Source organism: Gracilinanus agilis, chromosome 1, assembly GCF_016433145.1.
Source record: "Gracilinanus agilis isolate LMUSP501 chromosome 1, AgileGrace, whole genome shotgun sequence".
Lineage (NCBI taxonomy): Eukaryota > Metazoa > Chordata > Mammalia > Didelphimorphia > Didelphidae > Gracilinanus > Gracilinanus agilis.
The window spans coordinates 205,719,134-205,743,360 of NC_058130.1; the positions used below are offsets into that span (position 1 = coordinate 205,719,134).

At 36.3% G+C, this 24,227-nt stretch overlaps 1 protein-coding gene across 2 annotated transcripts in view; it reads right to left on the reverse strand.

Moving 5' to 3' along the window:
* WIPI2 (WD repeat domain, phosphoinositide interacting 2) overlaps positions 1–18,782 on the reverse strand; it is a 33,665-nt gene extending 14,883 nt beyond the window's left edge. For both annotated transcript variants that reach the window (XM_044659932.1, XM_044659931.1), the window contains exons 1-8: positions 18,508–18,782; positions 9,991–10,073; positions 5,010–5,179; positions 4,206–4,302; positions 2,328–2,425; positions 1,863–1,955; positions 1,068–1,138; positions 64–171 (exon numbers count right to left, since the gene is read on the reverse strand). In XM_044659932.1, coding sequence (XP_044515867.1) covers positions 64–171; positions 1,068–1,138; positions 1,863–1,955; positions 2,328–2,425; positions 4,206–4,302; positions 5,010–5,179; positions 9,991–10,073; positions 18,508–18,581 — 794 coding nt within the window. In that variant the 5' untranslated portion in view covers positions 18,582–18,782. The remainder of the gene's footprint in view (positions 1–63; positions 172–1,067; positions 1,139–1,862; positions 1,956–2,327; positions 2,426–4,205; positions 4,303–5,009; positions 5,180–9,990; positions 10,074–18,507) is intronic.
* Positions 18,783–24,227: the final 5,445 nt, after the last annotated feature.

Below are 24,227 nucleotides of genomic sequence, written 5' to 3' on the forward strand. Positions count from 1 at the left end.
GAAGAAGCTGTCCATTTCTAAGATTATGTAATGGTTTCTAAAATCTAATTATCTCTAACTCACTTCTCTTTCACAGTCTCAAGTTTGAAGATGTGCACTGTTTCAGTGTTACTGGAAGCAGAGAGGAACATTCCATCCATGCTGAAGGCCAAAGAGCAGATGCTTACACACCTGGAGAAGAGAGTCAATTATGTTAAAGCTACAATTTACTGTTCTAACCCCTCTAAAGAAAATCAGAAAGTTGCTAGTAAAATTAAAAGAAATATCTGCTTAGATATGACTATTTACTGCAACAGGATACTTCTCATTCTCTACTTCTCATTCATTTTCTCATGAAGTAGGGAGAATGAAAAGGGGGGGGGGGGGAATCTTTAAAATATACCATCACAATGAATTAGTTTTCAAGTAAGACTCTTATTTATCTTTAGAGAAAGGAGAAGGAAAAAGAACAAGCATGTATAAAAACATACTACGCTAATGAGCACTTTATAGAAACTAAGGCAGAGATTAAATTATTTGTCTGAGGTCACATGGCTATTAAGTATCAGATTCTTATACAAAGTGGTATAAAACTGCACCTGAATCTAAGCATTGTACTCAAGTTATCCTGTCTGGATATTTCTCACTTAAAAAGTATATTATTTGCCATTACTCTACTTAATGTACAGCACTACTTAGCATGCGGTGAGTTAGGGCCAGACCTATAGTTTCACATTGATTTAGGGAGCTGCTGGTAAGAAATTGCAAAGCAGGTTGGCAACTTTTCTGCTACCTAGTCTTAGAGTTGCCTAAAGCACTAAGAGGGAAAGTATACAGTCAATCCTTTTTCAGGATCTTGCAACACCACATGAATCACTCTAGAGTTTTAAACTAGAGTTTTAAAATCTAGATTTTGGAAGGATACTTTCCTAATCCCAAAGAAATTCTATAAATCTTCCCTAAAAACCCAATACTGGATTTCCTCTTTGTTTAAACTGAAACAAGTTAAAATTTTGTTTAGGCATTATCCACAAATGAAATTTAAATATAACCTTAAAAATTTCCAAGAAATGTTGCTACAAAGTTACCTCTTTACTCCTCTCCGGAACTCAAAGATTTTCTGTCCTTCTGGAATGGAAAATACTCTAATAACAGTTCCCTATAATAAGAAAAAGGAAAAGTAATAGAAAAATGTGAAAACTGGAAAACAATGACCATGTTGAATAAAAATAGAAGAAACCTCCAAATCCCTCAAAATTCAAAGAATTCTGTGAAACTATGATGACTGAGGTTGAAAATGTACCTTCTCTCTTTTGCAGTGGTAAAAGACAGGGATGCAGATCATATAACTTTCTATTATTTTATTCTGTTATAAAAGATAGCTCTTTGGGTAGTGGGGAGGGATATATAGGGAAATGAAGATGAACAAAAGTTTGGAATAAATTTTAAAAATGGGGCTCAATAAGAACTGTGATTTTTTTCCCCCAGCAAGACTCTACCAGTGGCAAGAAAGTTGGGATTATATAATCACATTTCCCTTTAGGTCTCACTGTAGGAATAAACAATTTTTATTTATATAAATATATAAATAGAAATATTTTAAAGCAAAGTAAATTTTATTTAAAGTGTCCAATTATACTAAGTAGATAAGAGTTTATTCTCATTGATTTAAGAGCTCAAAACTTATGAAATGGTTGAAACCACCCTTTTCTACCTGTCTATATGACCCAAATTCTAAATTTAGTTCTACCAATGTGCAATAGTTAAAAATCACAACTTTATCTCCTTTATAATATTTACATGGGAACATGGTTAGCTATGTGCAAAGTATTGCCAAAAACCTTAAAATAAAAATATTTGGGCTATAGTCAATTATGACCTACCTTCTCAGAAGCTGTGGCAAGTTTGGTACCACTTGCATCAAAAGCCAAAGCTGCTAGGGGACTATCATGAGCTGGTATCATATTAGCAGCCCTCTGAAAAGTGTAAAAAGAAACAAAATATGAAATTATTGAGCAAGAAATTACAATGCATCAGTTTAATGATAGAAATACAGATTAGTTGCTGCTAAAATGTTAATTAGTTGATGAAAACAATTTGTATAGGACAAAACTGCTTTACTTTATTGAATTCTATAATGCTAAAGCAATGGATAGTGGATAGCTGAAGTTTTAATAAACATGGCAAAATATTAGCCAATAAAGGGCAAAATACAAAGCTGTCTGAGATCTCACAGATTAAATTAACAAAAGGCCTAACTACAACAACCCAAGAAAATTTACATTTCCAAACCCCCCCTCCAAAAAAAACTTGCTTAATCAATCCTATTTTGAAAAAGGTATCCTTACCAAATTAATGGTGTCAAAGACTTGTACTTCTCCAATAGTTGCACTCCCAGGATAAGCCAAGTAACAGTTGTCATTGTTTATTGACAGTGCACACAAACCTGTGAAGAATACAGGGAACCAGTGGTGAGAATGGGGAGGAAGAGGGAGAGAGGCTTAAGATTTTTTCCTCTGCCAATTAAAAGACAAATTTGTATATAGAAGACATACATAGCATTTAAAATTTTAGCAATTTACTTCATTTCGAACATTTGCCCACTTGATAATTACATAACTGGGGAGTATGGGCAACTGACCCGATTCAAATTTACCGAAAGTATATAATGCCAAGACAACCACTTTTAATGCCTAACAAATTTTTAATTTTAGAGCTTGAACTTGAACAGCTATTCTCATAAAAAGGAAAAGTATTGTGTTTTATATAAACATATATTAATTACAAAAATTCTTAACTTTTAAGATGTTTTGTTCAGTGACATTTTGTACCATGTTTACCTTTTAGACAATTCTGATTTTTTAATGAGTTTTATCAGTATTTTTGTTCCACTTTTGACAACCTAATTCTCTTTACCATTTTCTTGCATAGTTTCCTTTCGATTTTTTCTCTACTGCTCTTACTCAGTTAAAAAACAAAACCCTTACCTTTTGTCTTAGTATTAGTTCTATAAGATGGAAGCCTGGCAAAGGCTAGACAATCAGGGTTAAGTGACTTGCCCAGGCAGGGTCATATAGTTAGGAACTGTCTCTCATTTGAATTTTAAAAATCAGTTTTTGCTTTAAAATTTTTCTTTAGTTCTTCTAGGACTTGGACTGCATTTTTATCTGAGGCTTAGCTTATAGATGTTTAAGTCATTGTCTTCTCAGTTTGTTGTTGACCTATCATAATGTAAGTTTTATGGTAAACTTTTTTTCTGTTTGTAGGAGTCTGCTCACCTCTCTGGAGATTGGAGGTGGGTTATATCTAGCCTGAGCTTCTCTGTCTTTTCTATATAATCTTTGCCACTTTCATAACTTAGTGGGGGGCCCATGGAGTTTTCAGTGTTTCCAATATGATGTGATCCTGGAAGAAGTCCCCTTACTGCCCTCTTGGTCTGAAGTTCTAATCCTTACTCAGGCAGGGATCCCCTGTTCCCCCATGACCACCTCTCTCTGTCCTGTAACTGGGTACTGGTGACAGAGTGGCCAGATGGCACCTGTTCCTACTCCCAGTGCTAATATATGGTGTCTCCTGAAATCTACTGCTACATGCTGTTACTACAGTCAGGCATTATAACACCACTACTGGTACTGCATGCTCTGATCCTGTCCCTGCCCCACAGATCTCTGACTTCCTAAGCTGACATAAGCTGGAAAAATGGCATGAAAAAAAATTGGCTTTCCTGCCCAGAACTCAATTTAACAGTTCAGGTTGTTTTGGAGAGGATGCGTTTAAAGCAAAATGCTTTCATCTCACATTCTTTGACTGCCAAAAAGAAAATTACCTATGCCTAATTTTCTATACGTATCACTTAAGGTGATATTTATATATTGCTTTCCAGTTTACAAAGTACTTGCTTTCTACAAATTCCCATTCAATCCTCAAAACAACCCTGTGGGAAAGGTACAAAAGGTTTGGGGTTATAGGCATTTTACAGATATGCCTGAGAAAGGTGGGAATCTAGCTCTTCCTGATTTTATGTCTGTCTATATCCACTAAACTTTTAGTCTCTTATAAATTACTTAAATCCAGTGTAGTTAGGAAATCTCCCACCTGCAGTTACCTAAAATAATTGAAAGGTAACTATAAAGATACATGATGGAAACCAAATATTTTAAAGAGTGTTCTGAATTTTCCAATAGACTAATACAGAGTATTAGTTTTCTTTTCAGAAGTGAATTTACCTGCAGGGTTTGGGGGAGTTTCCCTGATTGTATGCAGTACCTTCATATCACGAATATTGTGTATGTATAGACATTCTTCTAGGCATACTATCAACCTCTAAAGAATGAAATGAAAAAAAAAGAAACAAGATTACCATATGAATCTATCCTGAAATGTTAGGATCATTTAAATATGCATTTGTTTAATGAAAGTAATACATAATAATTACCGCATCTGTATATCAGAGTAGTTAGATTTCTCTAATAACAGCAGTATTTATTCTACCAGCCAGCTGTGCAATTATCTTTCCCTTACACTCAACTCCATGCCATGAACAGAAAGCTTTTAGGGATCCTTAGGGAGAGCCCTTTTCCTGACAATGCACTTATTCACTAAGCAAATAAGAGCTGAGTAGGGAAGTCTCATAAAACCAAATCAAAAAAGATTAAGGTTCTCCTATGTGCAGAAAACAGGAAGGGATGAGCTAAAGTTCCTCCTTCTCTAAAAACATAGGAACTGGTTGGGGAGGTAAGACATAAATATATAAAATGCTAAACCAAATAATGATTCAAAACAAGAGTGGAAAGGATGTCACAAGAATATACAATTGTGTGATGAGCTGACAGGAAGGTAGAACTGCAAGGCATATTTGGGAGACAATGAATAAATTGGTTTTGCTGAAGAAGAGGATTCATGAAGGCAAGAAACTGAAGGACCTTGAATAAAGGAGTTTGAACTACTGTGAGAAATGAAAAGTCATTGAAACATTTACAAAAAGATCTGGATACATTTAACTCCCTATTTTTCAAAGGCTGTTAACTCACCTGTCTATTCAATTTGACTGCCAATATTGTATTGGAATAGCTATAATTGCATATTTCAGTCCCCTTCTTAAAATGGCAGACTTTTAGTTTTCGTGGAGCTTTGAGGCTAACAATGGCCACCAGGCTACTTGAAAACAATCTTTCCACAATACACACGTCTTCTGTATCAGCTGAAATATAAATACAAAGTGAGAAGAATCCATGTTAGTGCACATCCTGACAACTAAGATAAATCAATCCTTAAGATGATGTTATTCAGACAGAGCACCTTTTAGAAACATTCTATCTAGGGCAAAGACTCCTGGGCAAGTGCTCATCTTAAACCTAAAAGCAGACTAAATACCTGGAAATACAAATTCAAGAGAGTCCACTGTAGAAGATTACTACTCAGGTATAGGTGTGTGTGTGTGTGTATATTTATATTTATTTGTATATATATATTTATATACACATACATATGTATGCTACTGCAATAAAATTTTCCTGACTTGTTCATTTTAGTGCTCAAAAAGATGGTTATACAAACCCAGATTGTACATAGAAGATAAAATGAGGAATAATCATTTGCTTAACAGAAAATTCCTTTAACTGGGAAGTATCTCTGCTGTCTCTAAAATATAGCTCAACCTAGAAATACTTAAAACCTATTTTCTAGGGATTATATCTATATCATAAAAGCATATAAATTAAGATGCCATGGCATTATTTTACTCTTCAGAATCACCTCTGATCAAAACTTTCAGGGTCAACAGGTAAAACCAAAAGAAAACAAGTTGATCTTGCATTATAAGGATAAAGCATACATGAATTCTAGATATAGTACAACATATTTTCAATTTTTTGACAGCTAATGCCCTGGACTGGAGATAGATAATTCATCCTAAAAGAAGGTAACAAAAGCACATTTGCAGAATGTAACTTGAATGTAAATCATACAAATGGGTATGATGAAAAAAAGCACTGGACTAAAAGTCAGAAGGCTGGATTCTGGATCTGTCTTCTACTAATAATAATTGTGTGCCCCTGATCAAGGTCTCAAATCTCATTAGCAAAATTAGGACATTGGTAAATTATGGGTTTGAGTCATGGATCTCGTTGGCAGTCTGAAAAAGATCTTTCCTTCTCAGAATTAAGTTTTATAATATTCACAGACCCAAGTTAATAGCCCATTTCATTCCTATCCCTGTATGATTTCCAGTGCTAAATTTCTATGATTTTGAACGTGCTCCTAATTAAAACTGGGAAATACAGAAACACTATTTTGTAGGTAGGAAAATTTAAGCCAAATGACTAACCAATCTACCCCACCTCCAAATTTTAGAGAGACTCGTAATGAGTCCTGGAAATCTATTAAATTTTTGCTTCAAAGATCAGTTAACAAGCAAAAAGTTATCTGTTTGAATATTAATAAAACTTTGAAAACTTTATGACAGGTGACAAAAGTCATCATCTCAAAGTCACCCTGACCTATTATGAACTTTAGATGAGGAAAGGTAGGAATTTTTAAGATTTGAGTATGTTAAGGTTCCAAAAGAAAGTAGTGCTGGGACAGCTCCAAAAAAAATGAACTGAAAGCAGATGTAAATATATTTTGTGCCAGGCAAAGGAATGCCCTGTATGCTCATCATAGATTATGTTGAAGAGCTAGGAGGGTGGTATAAAAAAAGGGAAGGAACCTAGAAATTTGTGATCGAGCCAGATCGAGAAGCAGCCAAGGATGAGGTGACTAGATTTGAAGCCTAGGAAATTTTCTCAGAAAAGCAATTATAAGATAGTTTTACCAGCAAAAAAACAAGGGTGTGCTTGGAGATTATAATTGAAGTCAGCTCATGGACATAAGAGCAAGATACTGATACTATATGTACCTAGAAAATAAGACCATTTTTGTACAGAAACCAAGGATAGTTTTAACTCGAACAACCTAGAGTGAATAAGTACAAACAAAAAAGGATCATCTTAGCCCAGGAGCTAAAGGAATAAACTTGGATTTAAAGTACAAAATAAAATAGTAAGAATAGCCAATGAGGTCTCATGATTCTATAATTAACTATTAAGCGGTTACTATGCACTGTATGATCCTTGGTAAGTCACTTAACATGGAAAAGGAGATGGCAAACTACTCTAATATATCTTTGCCAAGAAAATTCTATATGGAGTTCAGAAGTGGGACACAACTGAACAACAGGCTGTTGTTACCTGTTACGTAGTAACATGCTCAGTAATATGCTAGATAATTTACCAAGTGTTTACTATGTATTCAATAATTGCTATGGGATATGCAAATATAAGTCATGTTCTCTACTCTGAAGTTTATGATCTAGTTACATAGATATAACTGAATACATTTAAACTTGTTAACACTATAATATAGCATAATTAATATGCTAAAGAGTGGTACAGATCATACAGAAGACAGTGTAATCAAATCTGTGTAACCTGTAGCGACTCTGATGCGTAAAAGGATCTTCTAGGCCAACTGGGATGGATTCTGCTAATAGTGATTAATTCAAACTATTCACCTTAGGAGTTACTTAAATTACAATCTTCCTACAATAGGATTCAACCAACTTATAGTATCTACAAAGAAATTCAGGAAGGCATTTTATTTCAGACATCTCGGTGTTACAGATATGTTGGTAATTTTATTGCAGCTGTTAAGTAAATTCTTTTTAACATTTCAATTTAATACATTAAATAGTATATGTTCACTATAGTGAACAGCACACAATAGCCATAGCTAGAGCAATCATTTCCTAATTCTAAAAAACAAAACCTGAGTGCCTAAAATGTATTAGTACTGAACAAGAATTAACATATTAGAATTCTAAAGTAAAAGAATAGATGATCAAGCTGAAGGAAAAAGAAAGAGAAGTACAAAGTGATTACTACAAAAGGTAAGATACCAGGATCAATAACACCTTTTGCTAGTCATATAAAGGTTTAAATATGGGAAATGTAATTTTTACTGTTCAGCTGAGTGATATTTGCAAAAGATGAAATTGTTTTTCCTTATCTAAAAAGTTGGGTCCTACTTCATTTTAGGGATAACAATGTTTCTGGCCATTTCCTCACAGTGCTGTTTATAACAAAGAACATTATCTCTCATACTAAGGCAGTGAAAGAAAAATGAACATCACAACATGATATATGTCGGATTGGATGTTTAGAAAGTTCTTGAAATGTAAAATGCCTGCTATACCATTATAAAAAACTTGAGAGAAAAAGGTTAAGTTACTTGAGTTTCCTACACAGGATCCATTATTATAAATCTAACCTATATATAAAATCAACTTTCAATGCAATGGAGCTAGTCAAGAAAGATACCCCCTAAATGCAGCCGCCCCCCCCAATCTTTGGTCTAATAATGCAAGGAGCAATCTCTAGTACTTTACATTTCTTACTAAGCAAAGAAAGTCTGTAAACATTAAGCTTCAGAAGTATGTGATTTACATAGAGAATATTTTCCTAGATTAGAAACATGTAAGAATTCCAAGTAAAATATATGCAAGGAACACACATCTCAAAATTTGAGTGAATACTCATTTAACATCCAATCTATCAAAATGCTTAAAGGGCATCTTCTATACCAGTGGTTCCCAAATTTTTGGCCTACGGCCCCTTTTCCAGAAAAAATATTACTTAGCGCCCCCTGTCACATACTATCACCACCCCCCCAATCTGGATCGCTGCAGAACCCACCAGGGGGCGGTGGCGCCCACTTAGGGAATCACTGTTCTACATCAACTGAGATGAACTCTGATTTTTTTACTCTGCTATAAAGTGATCAAAACCAATATAAAAGATTTGTCTTAGGGGTTCATTAAATCACTCTTCCTATACACACACACACACACACACACAAAATAGGATTCAACCACTATATAGTCTACAACAAAATGAAAACAGCAATAAATTTCTTTTAAATTAAATGTCTAACTGAATTATTTCTTTAATAGTGCTCAGTCTGAAACATCCTTCTAACAATTTAAGTGAAGACGAGCCACAGATTTGCTTGTTTCCAAAAGTAATGAAATTCAATTCCTACTGGATCAAGAGAAAAAGGGAAAGAATGTTGTGTGTGTGTGTGTGTGTGTGTGTGTGTGTGTGTGTGTGTGTGTGTATAAAAGCAGNTGTGTGTGTGTGTGTGTGTGTGTGTGTGTGTGTGTGTGTGTGTGTGTGTGTGTATAAAAGCAGTGATATATCTTGTATCTTGTAAAAAAGTATGCTTTGTTTTCAGCTTCTTTATAGAAAAGAGGCTGGGAAACAATGACATCACTTCCAGAAGCTAATACAAATTCCTAAAGGCCACAAAAAAAAGATCTTAATGTTCAAAATAAAAAATAAAATAAAGGCAAAGCATTCAATAAGTAAAGCCATAGAACATTTGCTTTTTGATCATTCTTTCAGTGTTAAATAGTCATCTGTATTCCACCTTGTTGGGTCAGTCTGTAAAACATGTAATCATTATTTGGCTTAACAAGCTAGCAGTTAAATTTTTGCCTTATCAGAAAAATCTGAGTAGGGAAAGGAAAAGGGAAGTGCCCAAATAGCAACAATGTAATACAAAAGAACTAAATCATTAAATTGGTTAATTTGCTAACCCAGTGTTTTAAGAAATAAATCTAAAGATTCTCAGATTATTCTATCAAGAAGTTTCATTCTCAAATGGCAATGTTGCAAGAGAATGGTTCAGACATTTTAATGTGCTGATTTCACCTTTATCCACCAGAATTATTCATAATTAACAAAATAAGTCTCCCATAATGAACTGAAATCTCCCACTCATAACTTAACTCTTACAAAGAAGCTTACCATCCCAAAGTTGATACTACTTTTTAACTGCATAATATAGACTAATACCAAGATAGTACAGCATAACACAAGAAAATTAGTGATTCTGTACTCACAATGTCCTAGGAGCCTTTATGATAAAACAAATGAGCTTAGATGAAATGCAAAAAGGAGAAAACAGAATACTTACTACATTCATAAATCTGTTCCAGCTTATCCACAGAAGAAAGGGAGAAGAATTTGTAACCAGATTTACTCCCAACAGCTAAGGATCTAGAAAAGAATTAAATTATTAGAAATAGTCAAAACATGGTTTAAAATTAATGACACATACTAGGGAACTTTTCTATACCTATATAATCTTAAGAGATCTGCATAGACACTTAAGTCAAGTGATTTGCCTGAGGCCATGTGTCAGATGTGTGATATGACTGCTAACTTACTCTATTCACTGTCATATACCTTTTTACAGATGATAAAATGCAAAATTACATTTCCAACTGGGAAACTAGCCTACTGTGTGTAAGACCACTAGAGATGCAAAACAAATCAAGAACTTGTTATTTTAAAGGAAGTGAGGTGATAAAAGGAGAAAATAGAATGTATATTAAAGATATGACACATATCCTCACAGCCAGGAAATTTGTAGATAGTCATAAAATGGTGAAGATTTGCCTGACCTCATTTGTTACAGTACTGCACTTAGCAAAACTGATCATCTAAGAGGATTCACATATTCACATGCTAAAAATGTTTAATTATGATTGCATTATGGTTAACAGAAGATTTTTACCTGTACCTATAGTTCAATAAGACTGTAAATTGTTGCCCCAAAGTGTCAGGATGCTATAGTGTCAGAAAGTTAGCTTGAAATAAGGATAGCCATGGACCAATAGGGCAATTTTGTAATAAAGTATATCATGTTATCACCCACCATAACAACTGCTACCAAAAAGTTAAAAGGACCTACACAAATATAAGGTAATTACATAGAGAATACTTCTCTATGAGAATTCTAGAGAATTCTTTTTCAGTGAAAACCTAAATTATTTTTCCTTGATTACTACACTCCACAACATTACTGGAAGAAAATAAAGACCAAGAAAACACAATAAAAATGGGGGAAAAAATAAAAACAAATTAAGTAGCAATAGATGGGATAAGAACCAGTTATTATAAATCATTTTAAGCATCACTTAGACCATATAAAGAGAAAATGAAGTACAGGACCAGAAACAAAAGCCAGATTCAAGCATACGTTTCCCCAACAGTAAAAATTAAGATAATTCTCATAGTTATTTTTTACAAAGCTGTTATGTGTTATTATGTTTATATAGAATATAATATATATAATATTACATATTATATATAATAATTTATATAAGATATGTTAAAGTATTTTATAATTACAAAATACTATATAAATGTGAGTCATGAAACTATAATCTAGAAGAACAAATTTGACATTTTATTTATATTTACATATGAAGGAAACAAAAAGTTTCAACTAAAAATGCCATACTACAAAGTAATGCAATTTATTTGACACTGGTTAAAAATTAGAAAAGTTGACGACATCTGGGTGGTTCAAATCTTGCCTCAGATACTTCCTAGCTGTGTGGCCCTGGATAAGTCACTAGGCCCCCACTGTCTAGCTCTTACCACTCTTCTGCCTTAGAATCAATACATAATACTGATTCTAAGATGGAAGGTAAGGGTTTCTTAAAATAAAATGTTTTTAATTAGAAGTTAATTACCCAACATATATAGAAGCAAACATACTTGTTTGATAACTAAAGACCCCAATTATTGGACAGGACTCAACATGCAACAAAAACTCCTAGGAAGCTGGAAAATAAGCTGGTTTTATTAGGTTCAGATCAACATCTCACAGTAAACATCAAGATTAAGTTCCAAAAGGATACCAGAGACATTAATGCATTGCTGGTGGAGTTGTGAATTGATCCAACCATTTTGGATGGTAATTTGGAACTATGCCCAAAGGGCTTCAAAAGACTGCCTGCCTATACCCCAAAGAGATCATAAGGAAAAATACTTGTACAAAAGTATTTATATCTGCGCTCTTTGTGGGGGCACAAAATTAGAAAATGAGTGGATACCCTTCAATTGGAAAATGGTTAAACAAATTGTGGTATCTGCTGGTGATGGAATACTATTATGCTAAAAGGAATAATGAACTGGAGGAATTCCATGTGAACTGGAATGACCTCCAGGAATTTATGCAGCGTGAAAGAAGCAGAACCAGGAGAACATGGTACACAGAGACCAATACACTGTGGTAAAATTGAATGTAATGGACTTCTCTACTAGCAGCAATGCAATGACCCAGGACAATTCTGAGGGACTTATGAGAAAGAACGCTAACCATATCCAGAAAAAGAACTGTGGGAGCAGTGATGCAGAGTGAAGGAGCAGAACCAGGAGAACCATAAACAGACTAATACACTGTGGCACAATCGAATGTAATGGACTTCTTTACTAGTAGAAATGCAATGATCCAAGACATTTCTGAGGGACCTATGAGAAAGAATGCTATTCACATCCAGAGAAAACTGGAAGTAAAAACACAGAAGAAAAACAACTGCTTGATCAGATGGGTTAGATGGGGATGTGAAGTGATCACTGTAGAGCAAATATCAACATGGAAATAGGTCTTGATCAATGACACATGTAAGACCAAGTGGAATGGGAGGGGGAGTGGGAGGAGAGGAAAAGAACATGAATCACGTAACCATGGAAAAATTTTCTAAATTAATCAATAAAAATTTTCAGAGCAAAAGGATAGCACATAATTAGTTATAAAAGGTCATATCATAAACAAAAGGAGTAAAGGAGGAAATGTCTATTAGATCTAAGGGTGGAGATGAGATCATGACCAATCAAGGGATAAGGTCAATGAAGACAAAAGGGACAATTTTGATTATGTAAAATTGAAGCTTTTGCACAACAAAAATGAAGCAATAAAATCTAGAAAGAAAAAACTTAAATGGGAAAATTTTCTGCAGAAATTTTCTAATAAAGGTCTGATATTTGATACATTGGGGGAATGATTCAAACAGAACAGGAGTCATTCCTCAATAGATAAAAGGTCAAAGGATATAAACGGGGAGCTCTCAAAAAGAAATATGACCTACCTAGAGAAATAAAGAAAAAAATGTTCCAAATCACTATTAGGAAAATGCAAATTAAGCAACTATAAAGTTCTACTTCAAATCAGAAAGTCATTGGCAAAAAAAAAGGGAAAATAAACATGTTAGAAGGGAAAAAAAGGCAGAAAAACACACTTAAGAGCTTTGAATCGGTCCAGGCATTCTAGAAAACAATTTGTAACTATACCCCCACAAGTTATTAACTTGTAAATTTCCTTTCACCCATAGTACTTTCACCTAGTACTACTACTAGGCTTCTACTACAAGAGATCAAAGAAAAAGCCACATATGTATAAAAATATTTATAGGAGCTCTTTTCTGTATTGGCAAAGAACTAGAAACTAAGGGAGTGTCTATTAAGTGGGGAATGGATGGAGTATCTACTACACTCTAAGAAATGATAAAAAGGGAAGGCTTATGAGAAATCAGGAAATACTTCCGTGAACTGATAAACAAAGGGAGCTTCTGCTCCAGAACACAAATCTATACAGCAACAATATTGTAAAGAAAAATTATTTAAGAACTCTGATCAATACAATGATCAACAAGGATTTCACAGGACCAATGATGAAACATGCCACCCCCTCTTGACAGAGGTAATAAACTCAAGACAGAGTCAAATTTGTTTTGCTTGACCATTCATATTTTATACAGGGTTTGGTTTTTCTCTCAATGGGGGTGGCAGGGATGGGGATGGTGGTGGTGAAGGCTACTGACAGGGTTAACATAAAAAAGGTAAGAAGAGGATCATTAAAATGGAAGAGGTCAATAGGAAATGCATTCGAGCAGGATGGTTTTGAATATGTTTAGTATATATTTAAAACAAAAGCAAAAATATATTTGCAGCTTCAAGTGCAATTCTCTATGTTATACTTGTATATGGAAACTTATTTGTTGAGTTTTTTTAATTTTAGAAAAAGTTAAAATTAAAAATTACTAAAGGAAAATGGGAAAACTCTAGATATCCCACTGACACACAAAATGGCCAAAATGGAATTCCCTATCTTTCCTCCCAAACTTACCTTTCCTCTAAACCAGTGATTCCCAAAGTGGGCACTACCACCCCCTGGTGTGTGCTGCAGCAATCCAGGAGAGCTGTGCCGGCCACAGGTGCATTTATCTTTCCTACTAATTGCTATTAAATTTTTAAAAATTAATTTCCAGGGGGCTAAGTAATATTTTTTCTGGAAAGGGGGCAGTAGGCAAAAAAAGTTTGGGAACCACTGCTCTAAACTTTCCTTTTTCTTTCAAAGTCAACCAATTTAATGATCTCAGCATCCTTGACTATTCATCAGCCTTTCTCACTCTACTTTTGGAATCAGTTCCCAAAATCTTTACTTAGAACTACTTTAATTCAGGGCCTCAGCACCTCCATATTATCAGAACAGTTTAATTGGGTTACCTGCCTCAAGGCTAAAGCCTTTTCAGGTCATTCTACAGAGATCTTTTTTAAGTTTGTATATGATCATCTCAGTCCCAAACTCTTCTTCAGTGGCTGCTGAAGTTTTTATAGCCCTTTACAAACTTTGCTCCAATGTATCTTTCCATAGCCTCACTGTACACTACTGCCAGCACTGATCCAACCAAAATGGTCTGTTCCTCGATAGAGCTGTCTTTCCCTTAACCTCAGCATCATAGAATTCTTTTCTTCTTCCAAGAAGCACTACCTACCACATGAAGCCTTTCTAATTCAAATTGTCTCCCCTTCCCAAACTAATTAAAGTACTTTGCATTTATTTACACTTATCTTCATAGGTACATGCTGTATATAATTTCATCTGTATGTTAATATATGTTATTGTCTTCACTCAGACTGTAAGCTCCTTAGGAGTACATATTATTATTCTATTTTGATAAAAACAGTGTTACTAACTTTTAACAGTAAGATGGAAGATCACTTGACCTCATCTGCCTTGCCACTGAGTCTTAAGGACTGCTCTGCTATACTCTCCAACTTCATACATAGAATCTCAGACACCTGACCCCTAGGTCTTACCTACAATTGGTCAAATAGTTCTTTATAGGATAGTGCATCTCCCAATTAGAACTTTTTGAGCTCTCTGAGAATAGGGATTCTCTGGCTGTTAACAACTGCTTTTTCATTCAAGTGATCAATTTCAAACAAGAGGGATGAAAAGGGCAAGACAAAGTTAACTGTCAAGCAAACTTTGAACAAATCACAAAAAGTAAAGAAAAAAATCATTTAGGCTTGAGGATAAGACATAAGGAAATCAGAAAATCAGAAAAGTTGCACTATAACAAAAGATAGGATGAAATAGCAAAGCCATAAAAAATGAAATCTTGTTAATCATGAAAACACACTATAGTTACAGAATCCTAGCTATGTTTTTTAAAAGTAAAATAGGTTTCAAACTATTCTTAAATGAAAATGAGATAAGTGAATTTGGTTAAGTTGCAGGGGCCTCTAAAAAAGATAGATATTTTTGTTCTAAAACTGCTTTTTCTTACAGACTTGTTTCTTTAATATAAAGTAATAAAAATTTTAAAACTTGAGGTCTTTCTTCATTCAGCTACTTTAGTTTGTTATCTCTTTACACAGTTTAACCTTATAAACTTTAATATTAAGAAATAAAAGTTATACTGTAACATAACACTCTTCACTTTCTTTTATTTAAGAAAAAGAACCACAGAATACTCCCCATTAATAACTTTTGAAGGTCCCTATAGAAAGCAAGTGTTCTTAACCTTTTATCTGCCATTGATGCCTTTGGCAATATGGTGAACCTTCTCAGAATGTTTCTTAATTGAAGGAAATGCTAAATTTTGGTTGAAAAGTGTAAGAAAATACATAAAATTTTTCCCATCCATATTCATGGGCCCAAGCCCAAGAATTTTTATTTTTATAGAAACTTTACAGAAAGTTCAGAAATTATGCTGAAAGGACAAATAGCATATAATCATGAAGGGTTCAGAACCAGGCTAAAAGGAGAGCATTTCTCTAATGCTTTCCCTTTTAATTTTCAAAACTGTTCTATGATAAAAGAATTATGTATTTTTTTCCATTTTGTAGATTCAAAAGGCAACTTAAAAGCAACAAGAATGCTTTGCAATTACTGAGTTCCAATTTAACAAGGTAAGGGGGCAGCTGGGTAGCTCGGTGGATTGAGAGATAGGAGGTCCTAGGTTCAAAGCAGGCCTCAGACACTTCCCAGCTGTGTGACCCTGGGCAAGTCACTTGACCCCCATTGCCCACCCTTACCACTCTTCCACCTAGGAGCCAATACACAGAAGTTAAGGGTTTAAAAAAAAAAAACAAAAAAAAAAAGGTAAAAAAAGTTAGTGATTATGCAAAATGTTTAAATTCTATACATTACCTAAGGTAATACTGATTTCACTCAAAATATTAATGACTTCAAATGTAAATTTTACTAGTGGAAATGTTAGAATTCCCCATCATTATGAATAATGAAATTAACCTGTAACAGACTGCCCAAATTATTTTTTTGTTGTACTGAATATTTGTAATGCAGAATACCAGTTCAAATAATGGTTCGTGAAATGGTCTCAAAATTATTTCATTAAAATGTTTTTTGTTGCAAAAATATGTTAGAAGCCTTGGCCTATAGTCATATATCTCTTTAAAACATTACATTTTGTAAACCTTATCTTCCTTGACTATTCAATACAGTAAAGAAATCAGTGTTAACAGAAGAAACATTGCACTATAAATCAGAACACTGGTTCTATAGCACAGTGTTGGTAGGTGCTTGGAAAATAAAGCTTGTTGAGGGGGCAACTAGGTGGCTCAGTGGATAAAGAGCCAGACCTAGAGATGGAAAAATCTTGGGTTCAAATCTTCCTGTGTGACCTTGGGCAAATCACTTAGACCCTATCACCTGGCCCTTCTCTTCTGCCTTGGAACTGATACTTAGAATTAGAAGGTAAGAGTTATTTTTTTTTAATAATTTTCGTTTTATCAATAACAAGCTGAATGACCTTGCCCAAATATTTTGCTTTTCTGAGTCTCAATTTCCTCATTTATCTTTTTTTTTTAATCCTTATCTTCTGTTTTAGGATTGAAACTAAGTACCTATTCAAAGGCTTAAGGGGTGGTGGTGACCCAGGGTCACACAGCTTAGTAAATGTAGTAGGCTAGTAAGAGGCCAAATTTGAACTCAGGACTTCCCTTGTCTATAGAACTTGCATGCTAGTCACTGAGCCACCTAGCTGACCCAGTTCCTTCATTTCTTAAAATGAGGTTTAAGAATCAGTGATCTCCAAAGTCCCTGGTCCAAATGTATGATTGATTGTCTAATGTAACCAACTATACTACCTAATTTTGCAGCTCCATTTCTCCTGTTCAGGAGAGTGTGCTCCTTCTAGATTCAAGTCTAATTGAAATAAGCATTCAATTTCTAGTTTGCTACTGTATTGATTACATTCAGTAAGACAAAATCTAAGGACCAACAATTACTCTGGATAGAGCCAAATGACACACTCCTCCACCACCCTTACATCATTTCCTCTTACTCACTTCTCAAGATGGCTCTCCTCCCTCTTAGTCCAATAAGTCAGGAATCTTCAGCAATCTCATCTCTTAACTATCTTCATAGATTCTCAGAACCAACTTCTGAAGAATCTCATTAACAGCCCAGCCATCCTTTCTTTTTCCAACTCTAAGGGCTTGTGTCCTATACATTCCCATGACATCTTCTCAGAACAAAAAGGCTCAAGAGCCTCAATGAACACCAAAATAATGCCCCGATTTTTTTATACACTTAAGTTTTTCCTCCAGTTCAATACTCAATATACCAAAGTAATTATTAATTTCCTTCTTGCATATCTGCCGATTTCAGTGATGCATGCAACAAGAACACTTAAGAAAAGACACTATTGACTTCTACAAAATGACTGCCACCTGCAGTAGGAAAAGTGGAGAAAAGAATCCCAAGCCAATTGATTTTCAGTCCGAAAGACCAAGGTTCAAATCCCATCTCAGAAAGTGTGACTCTGGACAAGTAGGTTAACCTTTCTGGGCTTCAGTTTTCTCATCTGTCTCTAAGGTCCTTTCCAGCTTGAACTCTTATGGCTGATTCCAGAATGGTAACCCCAGGGATATACTTTTTTCGGTGTGAATTTAAACTTAGAATGAGGTTTAAGGAAAAATATCCCCCAGCCCACTTTTCTTAAAAACTTTCTTAAAAAAACTTCATACGTAAAAGAGCTCTGGGACAAACTACTCCCCCCTCCCTCCCATTCCTAGTCTGGAAAAAGCCAAGAAATTACTAGAGAGTAACTCTTAAAGACTTTGATTCCCCCCACCAGGAAGCGATAGTCCCTGAAGCTTTCGTGATTGGCCCAAACCCACCCCACCTCTCTCCCAGCCTCCCAGGGAAGGCCTGGCCTTCACCCCAACCCTCACTAGGAGGTTTGGGGGGGAGGGGGGAAGCTTGAGAGAGGGGGTGGAATATCACTCCTAAGGCCTGAAAAGAATTGCGTCCACAGGAAATGGACTCTGGAGGGATCCCCTCTTCCACCCCACCCAGTCTCACCACCTCTCCGGGGCCCTTCCTTACGTGTTGTCCTGGTTGAAGTTGGCGAAGAGCAGCTGGCTGGAGCCGGCCTCCCCGCTCTGACTGGCCAGGTTCATGGCTGAGAGGGGGGGCCTGGGCTCGGGCGCTCTACCTCCCGGGACGGGAGAGACGAGGGAGTCAGGGTCGGCTCCAGGCCCCTCTCTCCGCCGCCGTCGTTGTCGTCTCCTGCGTCGTGGGTCCTCCAGCTGCTGTGGTTGTGGTTGCTACTGCTTCTACTGCCGCCGCCGCCGCTCGCTGCTCCAACTTCTGCTGTCGCCTCATCCCTTCCCGTCTCTTGTTTACGCTCCAGGTCCTAAACCTCGCAGGGCGCTTGCGCCGCTCCGCCCCCACGGCCGCATACGATCGGGGTCGCGCACAGGCGCAATAGCCCCGACACTCGTGCGGTGCTGAGGCTCACGGTGGCCGCGAGGGACGCTGGTTCTGCATGAGTGCGCACGCGCACCCCGTGAAGCGCTGTCTAGAGGTCCATTTCGAGGAATGCCGCCTCGGAGCCCGGGAAACTGCGCGTGCGTGATCCACTTGGAGCATGCGCATTGAGATTTTGAGGACATAACTTGTCTTTTTATCCATGTGTGGGAACTCTACTTTTTGGGTTAGAGCAGGAATTCTTTTTTTTTTTCTTCCCCCAAAGCATTTATCTTATGCTCTATAATCAATACTGAGTGGTAAGGGCTGGGAAATGGGGGTTAAGTGACTTACCTAGAGTCACACAGCTAGGAAGTACGTAAATGTCAAATTTGAACCCAGGACCTAGCTCTCACTCCACTGAGTTACATAACTGCCTCCAGAGAACAGGAATTCTGAATTCTTTTGTGTGCCAGGTAGCAACTTGGTGAAGCCGATGAACCCCAGCCCAGAATAATATGATGACCTAAAGACAGCCAGGTAGCACAATGGATTAGACACCAGACCTAGAAACAAGGGAGGGCCCGGATTCAAAAGTGACTTCGGAGGAGTTCTAGCTGTGTGACCCCGGGCAAGTCACTAAACCCTGATTGCCTGGGCCTTACCGCCCTTCTATCTTAGAATTGATACTAAGACAAAAGGAAGAGGTTTAAAATAATAATAGTAATATGGCCTACATTCAAAATTGAATGAAGTGCTGAATTTCAATTAGATGTTAGTGAAAATAAAAATGTAAATTTTCCACTAAATTAAGAATCGCTGAGTTATAGGTTTGTACTCTGAGGTCTTTTATTGCTAAGGTATGTGCATTCTGTGAGTTTGCCGTGTTTAACTTGACCTTGCAAATGTTGATGGTTCCCTAATTCATCCCACAAATTGGGTATCTGCTGTGAGCATAGTTTCCTATAAGCACAGACAGCTGAGGATAAAAATAATCAACAAGGAACAAAAAGCATTCATCATGTGCTGCTGATAGAAGATAAACTGGGAAAAAAATCCCCCTTGCTGCACTTTTCTAATGAGGAGGCCCTTAAGCTTCCTGAACACTATTCTGGTAGTTTTACCTTTCCAAAGGGACCTGAATTTTAAGAAGTTAAAACTAAGGCTAAAATTAATGTATTTATTTTTTTGGTTAGTTAAAAGATAAGGGGAGCTACACCCAATCTTCTCATTTACTACTCTTTGGCTTTGTAATGCTAACATTCTTATCCCTCCTTCCCTAATCAATCAGCAATTCTTTTGTTTTAAAGCCCTTACCTTCTACCTTAGAACTGCTCCTAGGTAGAAGAGCCTCTAGGGCTAGGCAATTGGGGTTAAGTGGCTGGACAGGTCACGCAGCTAGGAAGTGTCTGGGGTCCTATTTGAATCCAAGACCTCCAATCTCCAAAGTCTGGCTATCTACTGCCCCTTAGCAGTTGTTGAGTGCCAACTGCATACCAACTATTGTACTAGACTCTTGAATAAACAGGAAAGCAGTTCTCTGGATTTGAGTTTTTAACCTAGAAGCTGTGAGGAGAAAGCAAATACATTAATCAATCAATTATTAAGCACTTTCTAGGGGCTAGAGACTGAAGTACAAAGAATCCCTACTCACCAGAGACTTAGTCAACAAGTTAAGGCCTTAGGAACTGCCATAAAGATGGAGATGCAAAAGCAAAACAAAACGAAACAAAAAGGAATCAACCCACCCAGTCCCTGCTTACCTTCTAATAGGAGAGATGACCTGCAACTAAGTACAAAAATATATAATGTGTAAATAGAAGAAAGAAGACATTGGGGTTGGGGAGGAGGGGTAGAGACTGCAGGGACCTTTTAAAGATAGTAAGATTTAGCTCCTTGAATTTTTTGAGATTTTTTTGAGATTTTTAAAAAGATTTTGAGTCTTAAAGGAAGTCAGGGAAACTAGGACATGAAGGTGAGGACAAAGAACATTCCAAGCATGGAGAAGGCAGAGTGAAAAGATGAAGTGTCTTGTGCAAGGAAGAGCAAGTGAGCAAAATGTAACAACACTGGAAAGGTATAAAGCAGCCAGGTTATGGAGGACTTTAAAAGCCATTTGAGGGGCAACCAGGTGCCTCAATGGATAGAGAACCAGGCCAAGAAACCAGAGGTCCTTGGTTCAAATGTGGCCTCAGACACTTCCTACTTTTGTGATTCTGGGCAAGTAACTTAAACCCAATTCCCTATCCCTTACCACTCTTCTGCCTTAGAACCAGTACTTGGTATCAGTTCTAAGATAGAAGATAAGGGTTTTTTTAAAAGTCATTTGATCATGAAGTATGTAGGGAGTGACTGGAGTTTATTGAGTAGGGAGCCAACATGATGAGACCTGTGCTTTAGGAACATTACTTTGGAATAGCTGCTGAGTAGAGGTGAACTGGAATGAGGAAGGCATATGCTGTTAATTTTAACAACTGGCTCTCTGGAAAAAACAAAGTATTCATGATGCATTTTTAAGTTTAATTTGCATTATTAGTAATTCTCTCCATCACTTCCTTAAGCTGAGATGATCAACAGAATAATAAATCAGACCCTGATTTGTGCCTTTGCTGATTTCCCAGGTGTAAATGCTCACACTAGAAATTTAACAACCAGATCTTCTGAACAGGTTAGAGCTGGATCCAGCTACTCTGAGTGAAAAGAGACTTGAGGAAGGGAAATTAGCCATAAGGCTATGGAAGTAATAAAAGGTTGAAGTGATGAGGGCCTGGGCCAGGGTGGTAGCTAGATAGATGGGTGAAGAGAAGAGCATGTAGATAAGATATTTTTACTTATATTCTGATGGGAGAGACAGGAAGCACCTATAAAAAATGTATATAACATTACTATAAATTAGTTAAAGACAAAGTAGTTTGGGAGAGAGGACACTAATGATTGAGGGGTATGCAGAAAGGCTTCATGCAGAAGATGGAGTTGGGCTGAGCCCTAACAGCAACAAGGGTTTTTTAAAGGCTCATTTGAGGAGAGGCATGTGTAAAGGCCCATATGGAAATTGAAGATGCAGTTTATTAAGACAAATTGGACTGAGATGTACAGTATATGAAGGATTTATAATGAGGCTACAAATACATGTAAGGGAGAGTGAGGCTATAAAGGACTTGAAATGCTAAAGTAGTTTACATTTGATCATAGCAAGGCCCTAGAATTTACTAAAAAGAGACATGATCAGATTTAGAGTTGGAGTTTAGTTTAGTTTAGAGATCAGAGAGTTTACTGGGTGGAGGATGAATTGGGGGAAGATAAGGTAGGGAAACCAGGTAAAGGATTAGTCCAAGGAAGAGGTGATGAAAGAGAGTATTTGTGACAAAAATAGAGAAAAGAGAATGGATATAATAGGTGTTGTGGAGGTAGAAATAACAAGACTTGAATATTGATTGAATATGTAGGAAGAGGAAGAGTGAGAAATGGAGAATGGGGTCCCAACCCTGGGTGACTGGAAGGAGGGTGCAGATCTTGACAAAAACTGAGAAGTTTGGAAGAGAGAGAGGTTTGGAGAAAAAGAGAATGTGTTTTCTTTTGGGACTTGTTGTTTGAGATGCCTATCCAGTTAGAAATATCCAATAGGGGGCAGCTGGGTAGCTCAGTGGATTGAGAGCCAGACCTAGAAACAGGAGGTCCTGGGTTCAAATTTGGCCTCAGACACTTCCCAGCTGTGAGACCCTGAGCAAGTTACTTGACCCTCATTGCTTAGCCCTTACCACTCTTCTGTCTTGGAATCAATAGGTTTAAAAAAAAAAAATGTCCACTAGAAATGCCGGACTGGAATATATGAAGGAGACTGGGTTAGATATTGAGATCAGAGAGTCATCTGGATAGAGATAATAATTCAACCTACTAAAGATGACCATGATCACCAAAAGAGAAGGTAGAGAGAAAAGAAACCAGAGGTACACCCTTAGTTAGGGGAACTGATAGGGCTGATGATTGATCAAAGGATACTTAGTGCCAAGGGGGAAACCTGTTGAAAGAGGAAAGTTCTCTTGGACAGAGTTAACCTGAGAGTCTACTTTTAACCCAAATTTGATTTTTTAAATCAATTATGTTTTTTACTTTTTAAAGTTCTTTTTATTATAGGTTTAACAATCAATAAATATTATAAACAATTCACACAAAAAAAACAAGAGGGGCATGCATGAAAAGGAATTTCTGTTATGTAATTATGCATGCATACATCCACATAATTTAATAACAATATCTGTAACAAATAACAAAAACAGGCCTGTTTCTATGAACGTCTGTTCTTCATTTTATTTTTTTCTATGCATTTTTGTTTTCTTTTGTTTTATGGAAGCTTTTGGGAAACCAGGAAAGTTGATTCCAAGAGGAATCAGTAAAGCCCAGCTTCCAGCCACCAACTAGTCCAACAAAGATCAAAGAAGAGGATCAGATATTGTAAGATGATCACCTGTGAAAGTCAGCTACTTGGAGCAATACAATGATCTGAACAATTCTGATGGACTTATGGCAAAGAATGCTATCTACCACCAGAGAATGAACTGTTGGAGTCAGATGCAGATCAAAGGATACAATTTTCTACATTAGTTTATTTGGGATTTTATTTTGGGGCTTTGGTTTTATATGAGTATTCTCTTACAACAATGGCCAAGTGAAAGTATGTTTTGTATGATAATACATGCATAACCCAGATCAAATTGCTTACTGTCTCAAAGACAAAGGAGGGAAGGAAGGAAGAGAGATGATTTGGATGTTATAATTCCCAAAAATTTATGTTGAAAAATGTTATTACATATAATTGGGAAAACAAAGTATCTTAAAATAAAAACTTTTTTTTTTTTTAATTTTAAACCCTTAACTTCTGTGTATTGACTTATAGGTGGAAGATTGGTAAGGGTAGGCAATGGGGGTCAAGTGACTTGCCCAGGGTCACACAACTGGGAAGTGTCTGAGGTCGGATTTGAACCCAGGACCTCCCATCTCTAGGCCTGACTCTCAATCCACTGAGCTACCCAGATGCCCCAAAATAAAAACTTTTTAAGTAAAATAAATGAAATAAAAAAGAAGAGGCTGAGACTGAGAAATGATTAGGAAATCTAAGGGGAAACAATAGTGGGTCTAACCTAAGATGTTCTTTTCCTCAAAAAGATTAATCCCTCCATTCCTATACCTGATCCCATCCCCTCCCTTCTCCTTCAGCAAGTAGACTGTACATCAAACATACCTTTTCTTACTCTCTCAAAACTTCATATTTCCCCTATCTACCAGTTGCTTCCCTGGTATCTTCAAACATATCTAGATTTCCCTTATTTATTTTTTTTTTAATTTTTTTTTGAAACCCT